This window comes from Watersipora subatra, chromosome 7, assembly GCF_963576615.1.
Source record: "Watersipora subatra chromosome 7, tzWatSuba1.1, whole genome shotgun sequence".
Taxonomy (NCBI): domain Eukaryota; kingdom Metazoa; phylum Bryozoa; class Gymnolaemata; order Cheilostomatida; family Watersiporidae; genus Watersipora; species Watersipora subatra.
This window is the reverse complement of record NC_088714.1, coordinates 39029158-39042465: the sequence shown is the minus strand read 5'-3', so window position 1 is coordinate 39042465 and position 13308 is coordinate 39029158. Positions and strand designations below refer to the sequence as shown.

General features: G+C 36.5%; 2 protein-coding genes across 2 annotated transcripts; both read right to left on the bottom strand.

Moving 5' to 3' along the window:
• Positions 1–416: 416 nt before the first annotated feature.
• On the bottom strand, positions 417–5145 carry LOC137401066 (uncharacterized). The gene is made up of 5 exons (XM_068087416.1): positions 5057–5145; positions 4656–4794; positions 4318–4530; positions 2183–2279; positions 417–808 (listed from the first exon to the last, which is right to left on the bottom strand). The coding sequence occupies exons 1-5, from the start codon at positions 5131–5133 to the stop codon at positions 594–596; spliced, it is 741 nt and encodes a 246-aa protein (XP_067943517.1). The 5' UTR covers positions 5134–5145; the 3' UTR covers positions 417–593.
• Positions 5146–6483: 1338 nt separating this feature from the next.
• Positions 6484–11417, bottom strand: LOC137400744 (RING finger protein nhl-1-like). Its single transcript, XM_068087080.1, has 9 exons — positions 11359–11417; positions 10148–10328; positions 9606–9723; positions 8795–8872; positions 8349–8437; positions 7951–8058; positions 7158–7383; positions 6731–6879; positions 6484–6561 (listed from the first exon to the last, which is right to left on the bottom strand). Exons 1-9 carry the CDS (start codon positions 11415–11417, stop codon positions 6484–6486), a joined length of 1086 nt encoding a protein of 361 aa, XP_067943181.1.
• Between the last annotated feature and the right edge of the window lie 1891 nt (positions 11418–13308).

Here is a 13308-nt window from a genome sequence, read left to right as displayed (position 1 = left end):
CAACCAGCCTGTCGGTGCTTGCTTAACGCAACCAGCCTGTCGGTGCTTGCTTAACGCAACCAGCCTGTCGGTGCTTGTATGCCAATTCATATTCATCGTATGCCAATCATTCATCTATTGCAATTCTCATTGTGAGATTTACAAACAAAATATGCCAGATTTTAAATTCAATAGTTAAAATTATAGTCAAACAGAAGAGTTATATATTTATAACAAAAACAACCATTTAATGTTCGTGTATTTGCATTTACTCTATAAATATGCAGTGCAAGGTATAATAACAAGCATTAATATATTTGCTTCTTATATACACACAAGTTAATAAATAATAAGAATGATTAACAAAAGGCAACAGACAAGCGCATACAGGGTTCCACCGAGCAGAAAAGGGAACCGGTGTAGAAATGAACCTCGAGCAGTAGATAGCTTCATATACACAGCAAAGTATATCTTAATACATGTTTATCAAGGCTAAAATAAAAATCAATGTCTATTGTTGAATATTCTGTTTTACCACAGTAAAAATTTTGTTTTGTATATAGAAATATAATATAGAAATAGTTTTATGCTTTGAGGTTTTGAAATAGTTTCTATTAGTCATCCATTAGCTGCTTCATCATTTCCAAGTGTTCTGCGTTCATGGCTTGAAGCTGTTCCATCATACCAAGACCATTGCCAACACGCATGCCAAGACCTGGATGTCCAAGAAGTCCGAGTCCACGCATTCCAGATTTGCCAAGTTCCAATTCTTCCAACAAGCATGACCATGGCTCATTGGTATTTGGAAACCTCACTTGCACAATATTTTCTACGAAGTATATAGAATAACCAAACAGTTGTAGCGCAAGATGTGTATGCACAAAAGCTTTATCTATTTACTGTATATACCAAGGCTCTAGTTATTCCAAAGTGACTCGGCTAGTATCATGGTTATATATATTCAGTATCTAACAAGGTAATATCTATTCAGCATCTAACAAGATGATATCTATTCAGTACATAACAAGATGATATCAATTCAGTATCTACATGTAACAAGGTGATGTCTATTCAGTATCTAACAAGGTGATATCTATTCAGTATCTAACAAGGTGGTATCTATTCAGCATCTAAAAAGATGATATCTATTCAGTACTTAACAAGGTGGTATCCATTCAGTATCTAACAAGATGATATCTATTCAGTATCTAACAAGGTGATATCTATTCAGTATCTAACAAGGTGATATTTATTCAGTATCTAACAAGGTAATAGCTATCCAGTATCTAACAAGGTGATATCTATTGAGTGTCTAACAAGGTGATATCTATTCAGTATCTAACAAGGTGATATCTATTCAGTATCTAACAAGATGATATCTATTCAGTACTTAACAAGATGATATCAATTCAGTATCTAACAAGGTGATATCTATTCAGTATCTAACAAGGTGATATCTATTCAGTATCTAACAAAGTGATATATATTCAGTATCTAACAAGGTGATAGCTATCCAGTATCTAACTAGGTGACATCTATTTAGTATCTAACAAGGTGATATCTATTCTGTATCTAACTATGTGATATCTATTTAGTATCTAATAAGGTGATATATATTCAGTAGCTAACAAGGTGATACTTATCCAGTATCTAACAAGGTGATATCTATTCAGTATCTAACAAGGTGATATCTATTCAGTATCTAACTAAGTGATATCTATTTAGTATCTAATAAGGTGATATATATTCAGTAGCTAACAAAGTAATAGCTATCCAGTATCAAACAAGGTGATATCTATTGAGTGTCTAACAAGGTGATATCTATTCAGTATCTAACAAGGTGATATCTATTTAGTATCTAATAAGGTGATATATATTCAGTAGCTAACAAGGTGATAGCTATTCAGTATCTAACTAAGTGATATCTATTTAGTATCTAATAACTTGATATATATTCAGTATCTAACAAGGTGATATCTATTCAGTATCTAACAAGATGATATCTATTCAGTATCTAACAAGGTGATATCTATTCAGTATCTATCAAAGTGATATCTATTCAGTATCTAACAAGGTGATATATATTCAGTATCTAACAAGGTGATATCTATTCAGTGTCTATCAAAGTGATATCTATTAAGTGTCGATCAAAGTGATATTTATATAAACCGTTAATTCTCTTTTTATGTACAGGTGTCAATACCTGTGTCTGAATCACTAGGCATTTTGATCAACTCTCCAACACGACCATGTGACACGCCTTTCCATCCAAGCTTGGGTGTTTTGACTGTTTTTCTCACCTGTAATGGCAGAAAGCTCAGCAACAGTGTCACATACGTCAGTGTTAACATTTAGGCCACCACATGCCTGTCTACTCACCAGCCACAAGTTGTTCAAGATATGTGGTAAGTATGTACTCGATAATGAGCTGCTGACTCCAAAAATTACCGGCATCGTGTCTGATAAATGGCACTCAAGCTAGCGTTGGTTTGGATATGATTATACCATCTCTATAATTTGTATCATTAGCTGCATACACGTATACACTGTGTACATGTATAATTGGTATCATTAGCTGTATACACGTATACACTGTGTACATGTATAATTGGTATCATTAGCTGTATACGCGTATACACTGTGTACATGTATAATTGGTATCATTAGCTGTATACGCGTATACACTGTGTACATGTATAATTGGTATCATTAGCTGTATACGCGTATACACTGTGTACATGTATAATTGGTATCATTAGCTGTATACGCGTATACACTGTGTACATGTATAATTGGTATCATTAGCTGTATACGCGTATACACTGTGTACATGTATAATTGGTATCATTAGCTGTATACGCGTATACACTGTGTACATGTATAATTGGTATCATTAGCTGTATACGCGTATACACTGTGTACATGTATAATTGGTATCATTAGCTGTATACGCGTATACACTGTGTACATGTATAATTGGTATCATTAGCTGTATACGCGTATACACTGTGTACATGTATAATTGGTATCATTAGCTGTATACGCGTATACACTGTGTACATGTATAATTGGTATCATTAGCTGTATACGCGTATACACTGTGTACATGTATAATTGGTATCATTAGCTGTATACGCGTATACACTGTGTACATGTATAATTGGTATCATTAGCTGTATACGCGTATACACTGTGTACATGTATAATTGGTATCATTAGCTGTATACGCGTATACACTGTGTACATGTATAATTGGTATCATTAGCTGTATACGCGTATACACTGTGTACATGTATAATTGGTATCATTAGCTGTATACGCGTATACACTGTGTACATGTATAATTGGTATCATTAGCTGTATACGCGTATACACTGTGTACATGTATAATTGGTATCATTAGCTGTATACGCGTATACACTGTGTACATGTATAATTGGTATCATTAGCTGTATACGCGTATACACTGTGTACATGTATAATTGGTATCATTAGCTGTATACGCGTATACACTGTGTACATGTATAATTGGTATCATTAGCTGTATACGCGTATACACTGTGTACATGTATAATTGGTATCATTAGCTGTATACGCGTATACACTGTGTACATGTATAATTGGTATCATTAGCTGTATACGCGTATACACTGTGTACATGTATAATTGGTATCATTAGCTGTATACGCGTATACACTGTGTACATGTATAATTGGTATCAGTAGCTCTGGTGCATTTTACTTTTCCATGTGGTTTGAGTTTAAATATAAAGGTTTAGTGATAAATTGAAATGCTATTACTCTCTTTGAACAAGTACCGCACTTTTCGGACTATTAACCGCACCCCTATATAAGCCGCATCTGCTTTATTTTCAAAAAACAATGATAAAACAATACATAAGCCGCACCTTTTGTATAGGCCACAGAACTCAGGACTGTGCTTTTTAACACAACTTTGCCGGTTAAAATGAAACAGTACCGTTAGGCATTTTAATGCCTAATGGTACAGTACAGTTAGGCATTGTTTCATTTTTTCTTTCACTGATAGGTACGCACTAACCAGAGATTCTGAAAAATGCGCTTTAGTGGTGAAAGAAAAAACCACAGAACAGCCGCAGCCTCTAAATAAGCCGTATGGCTCAAAACATCGGAAAAAAGTAGCAGCTAATAGTCTGAAAAGTACCGTATGTGATTTTACCTATAAGTACCTGTTCTACCAGCTTCTTCATTGTGTTGAAGATCCTAACATCTATATGAAGTGAAGACAAATGCTACTGGAATTGTTGAGCGGTCATTTATCTAATTCTCCAACAACTGCTGGTAAAATTATAAGACTCACCTGAACGGCGTCTCCTTTTTTAAGCTTGACAGGGATTTCCAGCTCCTTTGCTAAGCCAACCCAATTGCTGCATTCTGGAAAGTCTATGGTAAGTTCCTCCTTCCCTTCTTCTCCCTCAATCTTGAGCACTCTACCGATTGAGCTTCCAGTGACATTACCCCAACCTCTAGAAGGTTCCAGAACAGAGCTTTTAATCTGCACTTTGTCGCCAACCTGTAATAGTAATCAGTGTATCATTTTCAAATCATTCAATTTTGCAACAGGAGGTAAAAGCTGGCAAAGCATAACCAAATCATCTAATACTATGAAAGGAGAGGACACAACTACATGCTACACACTTCAAAACCGCATCCTGGAACACGCTCAATCTCTGAGTACAGTCCTTTCCATTTCCGTTCTTCTGGAAAATCTACTCTGACAACCATATCATCCTCCGGTGCGTCACGGTTCGGTTCTATATCAGTGAAGATTCCACGGCTATAAAAAATAGTACATCAAAATAGATATAAGATGAAATCAGAAACATTTTTTCAAATCAAGAATGGTTCAGAGAATGATTGTTTAGGTTTACTATAGATTTTTACAGAGTGCTTCAGTCACATAAAACAATCAGGAACAAGTCTTGGAGTGCCTTGTTCATATGCTATATACATTTATTGTATACCAGCATAGAATTCACTAGCCATGTATTTGCTGATGTGTACTTGCTTAATGGTAAGATAGCGTGTTGTTGGTTTACCTATCTAAAGGACGCACTCCCCTCCACGAAAAGTGTGGATCTTTCACAGAACCCTTCACGCGCACACGATCACCCATAAATGGAATCTTAGCTTTCTCTTGCACCTTTGCCACATTAGATCCAACATAGTTTGCCTTCTCAGGAAAAAGCACAACGCTCTGTAAAATGATGAACAGCAAATACAGTAGATATAAAAATTCATAATCATTGAAGTTTGTGTATGATATACTGAGAAGTGTAGCATATTTACACATATGTGCATACATACCGTATATCCTAGCATATAAACCGATTCTAAAGCACAAACTCTTTTTTTACCAATGTAAGGGTTTCAGGTTATTCACGTACAACTCTGATTGAAAGCAAACAAAATGACATTATGCTAACTTAATTTCAACAACTGCAACTCCGATCCCTTATTGACTCACCTTTATTAATAAAAGTGAAAATACCAAGAATAGTTACCACTATCATTAACTTTTTCCCTACCAAATAAATTTTTTTACTTATGCAATTGAATATTCGCTAAAGCAAAGTATTTGACATTGGCGCAATAAGTTGTCATAACATCAGAACAAATTAATTAGCGTAAAATTTTACATATTCTGTAATAGAAAGACCACAAATGGGTTGTAAAATGAGTTTGGACACTTTTTGTTCTCTTCATACTACAGCGTGGTTGACAAGTTAAGTCTGTTTTGACACAGATGAGTTACTACTATTATTGTAGCCTATAGCATTATTATTATTACTGCTGCTAAAAACAAACACTCACTGTCACTCCTATACGATTGCCCAATAAATAATAACCGTAAGTCCATTGATCTATGATTTGTGAAAGCTACATAGATGTAATGCGTCTGATCATCGAAAAAAAGAATTTGCTATGAAAATGTGTTTTTGCAAAGCGAAACTAAGGTCAGCCTGAGATGCAAACATGTTTTCCATTCGTTCAATGCAAACAGATGGTTGTTTCCTTTCGATTAAACAAAGACATGATAGGCTGATTATATAACTCGCCAATCAGAAACATCTTGTACTAAGCCTACAAAAGCCACTCCATATCCGCAACCTGTTGCTTTGATCTATAGGGTTGGTTATATGCGAAATCTTACAAATTCCCTGATTTTAGGGCTGTTTGTCTAGGATCAGCCTATTTGCAAGATAAGCATATATGCAGGGACACATGGTATATATGTACTTGCCAATATAACTTCATATACATGCATGTTTGAGAAAACACATGCATATACATGAGTGTATAATTACACAAGCGTATAAGCGTGTACACAGTAAAATATGAGTGCTATTAATTCTTCTATGTTATTATGTAGAAAAGTTGGTATATCAGATAGGATGATGGGGCAGACAGGGAAGGTGGGCCAGTAGTATTAAGTTAATCATCATACAGCTGAGTTGTATTATTATTATTGTTCATCTGATGGTAGGTGAGCAGTAGAGCTGCTACCAAGTAGGTAGATGCTGATACATGAATACTGCACCACCTGAGAAATATAACAAGTAATCTCCAGTATACTGTGTACATGTCACTAGCAACCTCTAAAACTAGTTGTTGTTTGTAATAGAAGTTATTCAATGGCAGAACTATGTTTAAAAACTCTCCCAATAACCTCTCAACTTACTGTATCTGTTATATTACTAGCATGAACTTACCTTTCCTTGAAGGTTGCCATATCCTGTGACGATGCCAATACTTGACAAGCTCACTTTGCTGTCAATGAAATCCTGCACAGATTCATCTTTGTTGAAAGTTATGCGAACACAATCTCCTCTCTCAAGTGATTTTTCTCGTTTAGGTGCCTCTACAGCATGATGTGACAACTCAGTTGATTGCTATTCTTTGTACAAAACGAAAGTTTGAAAGTTGTAAGAAATGTGATTCGACAGCTATAGCTAAACGCAGAAACAGCCACTTTACAATCTTTCTAGTAAAGTTTGAGTAGAGCTGGATATAAAATATTATGTTCTAGATATTCGACCTTTTAAACACGGTCTATTGAAAGTTTACAATGTTTCAGTTGTAAGTATAGAATGTGCTTATTCCAGAGCAAACCGTCAAAGCAATGTCTGTGCTAATTACCAAAGTTACAGGTCATCAGAGCATCGGTAGATGTTGCAAGACGTTCCAGCTGCTCGCGTGCTTGTGCAATGCATTCATCAGAGCAAGATTCATCAGAGAGTTTGGAGAGAAGTTCAGGAGTAAACTCGTTGGCAGCAACGATGTTATCAGAGAGAGATTTTAGAGTATTGAGTTGGCTGTCTATCGTCCTAATCTCATCAGCTTCTCTTTTGGTCAGCTCTTCCAGCTGTCAAACCAATATAAATACTTGTGTCTTACCAAATGATGAATAAAAGGGAGCCCACTATTTGACAAGTAGTATACTAACCGTATCAACCGCTAACAGCAGATAGTATGTTCGTAGCTTTCTCAAAATACTATGTGTTACGAGTATTTTGTAGTCTACTAAACAATAAAGAATATAGATTTTTGAAAATTGAAGCAGTACTTATCTACAGCCTATATATTTTTACCGAAATTGAGCACTTTAATTACACATCTGGTAGCTATTGACATGCATTCTTCTTCTAAAGCTAACCTACTCCCATCAGTCATGTTACATTGTTGAAAGCATATTCTAGCCATATACATATAAAATTGCAAATGCTGGTTTTTAGTAAGTGGCTTTGGTAAATCCTCAGCTTTCTTCTGTCTGTGTCTATGTTATATGACTTCACATATTTTATAACGACTTATTGGGTTACACCAAATACACTTATTCATTCACATCAATTCAATTTAACAACAAACATTTTCAACTTGAATGTTTGCATGTAGTGCCAGTAAATGTTATTAGGAAGTTGCTATCTCTTACCTTCTTCTCACACTTGAGCTTGACTTCATCTCGATACTTGATGATGGCCTCCTTAGCCGACTTATTTGTTTCTGGAATACCCTCTTGTCTTTCCTTCAAGAGCTTTTCCTAAACCCAAGTTATACACGTACAAAAAAACATTGAAGCCCATTATTTGAACTACACAGATACGTATCTGAATCATTGATCATATTCCACACCTTCTCTGTTCATGCACACTATTTGTAGTAAAGTTCGTGTGTACTTACTTATATGTATACCTGAGTAGTCTTGCATACATAGGAAATAAAGCCCTTATATCCATAATCTGATGTTATATTATGATAATAAGAAAACACATACTACATGTAAGTACGATGAGGATGTGACACTGTCTACTAACACGTCAGAGAACGTACTTGCTCGGTAGCTTTAGCCTGCCATTGTTTGCCTCTGTTTAGAGCCTCCTCCAAGTTCTTTATCAGCTGAGTTTTGCTCTCTTTAGATGCTTACAATAAATAGACTCAATCATAAAGAACCCAGACAGTCTTAAGCCTATCACCACATAGAAAAAAGACAAAGAATGATCTACCACAATGCTAAGTCATATATATATATGATGTCCAGACTTATGGAATAAAGGTGTAAAGTGGTGACTGGTAGTGAGCTAGAGAATGAGTCATCACTATCTCTAGCGGTCGATTATGCTCACAGACTAGCAGTTAACAATCAGTGAGCTAGTACCAAGGTATTTGAAACTTTCTCTGCTCTGACACAAGCTGAACTGGTCTGTGTCACTCTCGTACTTAATGAAATCCAACCGATGATAGACTTGATGCTTTTTTTTCTATAACTACAAGCATACCTTTTTCTTTTTTCTTGCGCAAGTTTTCTGATCGCTCTGCTTCTATTTTCTCTTCAACCTCTTCCTTATTAGATTCATCTGCAATATGTAGAGTTAATAAAGCAGCCTTTTAAAGTAGGCAAGTATGCAGCTGAAGGACAGAAGGTGTGCAGTTAGAGAGGAGAGAGAGAGAGAGGGAGAGAGAGGAGAGGGAGAGAGAGGAGAGAGGAAGAGAGAGAGAGGGAGAGAGAGAGGAGAGAGAGGAAAAAAAGGGGAGAAGAGAGGGAGAAGGAAAGCGAGAGGAGAAGGAGAGAAAGGGAGAGAGAGAGAGAGAGGGAGAGAGAGAGAGGGAGAGAGAGAGAGGAGAGAGAGAGGAGAGGGAGAGAGAGAAAGAGAGGAGAGGGAGAGGAGAGAGAGAGAAGGAGAGGGAGAGAGAGGGAGGGAGGGAGAGAGAGAGAGAGAGAGAGAGAGAGAGAGAGAGAGAGAAGAATGGAGAGGGAGGAAGGGAGAGGGAACTTGTGTTCCAGTCAGACCAATTGCAGAAAACAGACATCTCTTTCAATCACAGAGCAAGAATGCTGTACCAAAAAAATTGCTTAAAATCCCAAACCTGTTAGAGTCCATAAAATTCTAATATTCACCTACAATATGAACATTTCTTCTATAAGAGCATAGCATATGTATGGGTCATATGATTGGAATCTATTAGTTAAATGTTGAATATATACATGTATTCCAACTGCAAAATGACAGGTAATTATGCTAACTATTGCATGGCAATAGCGCGGGTAATATAGTTCAAATGCCTAGGATAGTAGTTGTCCTCTGCTACCTTGTGTCTCATCTGAGCTGGTGCCCACAGAACTATTCTGCTGAACCAATGCTGCGATCTGCTTTGCTAACAGGCAGTCCGGCAGCTGATCAAAGCCTCCATTTGGTTCCAGAAATATCTGTTGATCAACCAAAAGTTTCTAATGTTACAAATCAATAAATGATATTCAAAGCAATAACATAGGCTTTGATACACTCAAGTTGATTGTCTACTCTTGACTATATTTGTAATTAAGTTATATGTAGGCTATGTAGGTAGTTGGCCATAATAAAGACAGACTATTTCAAAAGCCAAGCACACACACAGAGAGTCTTAATAAACATGTTTAATATTAACTTATGAATCCTAGGGAGACTGAAACGGAAAAACATTCCTTAAAACATGTCTTGTCTAACCAAAACAGGCATCACAAATGTGTTTGGTTGAGGGCTGCATAAGACAAGGAAGACATGTCTTACACAAATCTTATGCTATGATAAGATATGTTGCTCTGGCTAATGAAGTACAAATCACTCATGTGACTAATAATTATGTTAAAGTACCTTGTTGCATGTTGGACAGTGAGACTTGTGTTGTCTCACTGGGAGCTGAGTGATGCACAGTAGACATATAGTATGCTGACATGGCAGAGATTTTAGCTGAGAGGTCTGCTCATAACAGATTGGACAGGTTATCATTTGATTTAGAGAGTCATTGATGTTTTCACTGCTAGCCATTTCACCACTAAAATGAGAAATACACTGCTCAAACCTTCACATAGTCATTTATAACATGCTAAGAGCTCTGAACAGTTTCATCATGTATAGAATGTATCAGGTGGTGGAAGAGGTTAAAGTCTGGTCTGTGTAGAGTAATGATGTTTGAAGAATTTAGAGGAGGCAGTCAATAACAATGTCTTATTTACATAATTTATAAGTCTATAGACTCTATTTCTACAATTACTCTCCAATAAATCATAGATATCATACCTTGAATGAGCTGATTCTGTCTATGTAGGCAGGTTCCTACAATTGCTCCCTTTTTCTTCACCTCCGGGATAACAAATGTTGATTTGCAATCTAATAAAAGACCGGTGCTGCAAGTTGATTGGCCAATACTCTGATGGGGACTGCTGACATAGAATATTCAAGAAGGGAATTTCCCCAGAAGTGGTGACTCAAAGACTTTTTCTATCCTTCCAACTTCCTTGACTGCATTGATTTGGCGAGTGTTCGGCGTTTAATGGTTTACGTTTCATTGTACATCGTAAAAGGGTGATGGAACACCTTGTAAAAGGGTGATGGACCACCTTGTTGGCCTCTAAAAAATTTACAATAAAATTTTGAGAAGATTTTAAGGAGAGAAACCTAATTTTTCGATTTTATGCTGTGTTATAGTGTATACCATTTGCCACAAAACACGCATATCATCAGCGAACATGATTATTATTGTAAGGCTATGTAGTCTTAGTTCTAGAAGGAAGTTCACATACATGACTGGTAGTTTGCATCAGGCTCCCCATTCTTTCATATAGATACTTTTACTTGTAGTCACTTGTGCTATAAGAAATGTATTTTCAGTAGTGAAAAGCTGTCAACATAAAAAAGAAAGTAGCAATTTTGAATGTAGCAAAGTAGAAAGGTAACTTTTTTGACTTTAAATATAATGAAATCAGATAGTCTTTTATTATTATTGTTACTAGCTGTGCCTCCCGGCGTAGCCCTGGTATTAAAAATCGGCTTATAAACAAGTAGAAGTGATAATATTTGCTTACCACTTGCGGGCAGGCAACTCTCCAGCAAGTGGCAGGCCATTGCCAAGTGGCCGGCACATTGCCAATGGAAAATTTCACTAACCTAGTTACTAAGCTTTAAATGCCAGTAGGCGATGACATTGCGTCAGCATTGTTGCCCAGCTAGGCTATTCTAATAATAGCTACAGCCGGAATGCAGACAAACATAAAATATATTTTGAGAAATATATATATAGACTAGTACTCTGGGAGGCTAGTGTGTCGGATGATTGTCAGTCATGTGTTAAAACGCAGACAATAATTAGCTGCACAATTATTCTGAAACGTCATGAGGTGGTTCAATAGTATACATGTAGGTATTAGTGTTGGTTTACCAAGGGAATTGTGGTGAGTTCGAATCCCACTCATCCCAATATTTTTATCTCATTCTTTTTGTGTTAACATCAAACCCTGGCTTTAGACAGACAGACAAACAGACAGACAAGTCTTTCATTATAGTAAAGGTATTACTAGTTTATCTGCTTGTAACCTTAAAGGTTGACTTGCAACAACATTCACATTACAGTTATTTGGTATCAAAAGGTTTCCCATGTCTCACTCTGTTGTGTTGTAGGTGCAAAATATGTGGAAATGCGATTACAAGCTCTTAAAAGCTAAAAAACAAGCAGTTAATCGTCGCCATCACGAAAACGGCGTAGGTTGGAATCAATTTATTTCTCTGACGTACTCAAGCAATTTGGTTATTGTTTTGACACGTGATGGTATCACGTGAATTGAAAGGCCAATAAAAGGCTCAATATAAAACTTCTCGTAGCACTAGTTTATAACAAACACTTCAGGTTTTACCGAAAAGCCCGTATCAAATATAGATTCTCGCTACTTTACAGTTTCATTTCAGCTTGGTCTAATCATCTAGTAGTAATCTGATCATGTGACCCATACATCCTGCAAAACAGTGCGAATGATTTCTGCAGCATTTTTCGATTATCACAAGTGACCAACAGGCTCCTCATGTTTATCAGAAAATGATATGCACGCCTTCGAGCTAATGTTCAAAAATTAAACGATTTTTTAGGGCAGGTTTTGAGATATCAGTGCTCAAAATGACGTCATTACAATGATGATGAAATAGACGCCTAAGGACAATAGATATGGTTTTATTGAATGTGAGAAGTATATTTGTGAAAGTATTTCGACGAATGAGGTTGCATAAAAGTGTAAACAGAAGCCATCTTGTCCAACTACACGTCCCATTTGAGCCCTTTTGGAATGGGATTCTAATCTACGGCGTTTTCGTGATGGCTGCGATTAACTGTTCGTTTTTGAGCTTTTAAGAGCCTGTAATTACATTCCCACATATTTTGCACCTACAACACAATAGAGTAAGACATGGGGAATTGTTTGATACCAAATAACTGTAATGTGAATTTTTTTGCAAGTCAACCTTTCAGAGGACTTTACTTAAATGGAAAGAACGTATTATTGCTGTCTGTGTCAGCAGGCTACACAAAGAAGTGGCTTATGAAAGCTCCACCCTAGTAGCATTTCGTAATTCACTTACATTAACTACAGTATTGTGAAAAGAATTGTTTTTTCTCCCTATTACATATTTCATAAAGTTGCCTGTTGCCTCTCTTCACTCAGACAATAAGAGTTATAGAAAAGACTATCGATTTGAAGTAGTTTTGGACTGTTCAACCTGAATAGACTAATAACCTTGATAAATAGACATAACAGGCTCTGACTGATTATATTCTAAGGCCCATTGTACTATAGTCGCTGACCTATGTAGACACGAGATGATGACTGCCATTGTACTATAGTCGCTGACCTATGTAGACACGAGATGATGACTGCCATTGTACTATAGTCGCTGACCTACGTAGACACGAGATGATGACTGCCATTGTACTATAGTCGCTGACCTATGTAGACACGAGATGATGACTGCCATTGTACTATAGTCGCTGA

Coding starts and splice junctions, on each gene's coding strand:
- LOC137401066 (XM_068087416.1), bottom strand. CDS start 5,133: ATGGGTGATCGTGTGCGCGTGAAGGGTTCTGTGAAAGATCCACACTTT. Junction 4,795..5,056: donor GGAGTGCGTCCTTTAGATAG/GTAAACCAACAA, acceptor TATTTTTTATAG/CCGTGGAATCTTCACTGATA. Junction 2,280..4,317: donor AAAAAGGAGACGCCGTTCAG/GTGAGTCTTATA, acceptor CTGCCATTACAG/GTGAGAAAAACAGTCAAAAC.
- LOC137400744 (XM_068087080.1), bottom strand. CDS start 11,417: ATGTGCCGGCCACTTGGCAATGGCCTGCCACTTGCTGGAGAGTTGCCT. Junction 10,329..11,358: donor GAGTTGCCTGCCCGCAAGTG/GTAAGCAAATAT, acceptor TTCTCATTTTAG/TGGTGAAATGGCTAGCAGTG. Junction 6,880..7,157: donor TCTGATGACCTGTAACTTTG/GTAATTAGCACA, acceptor ATCATGCTGTAG/AGGCACCTAAACGAGAAAAA.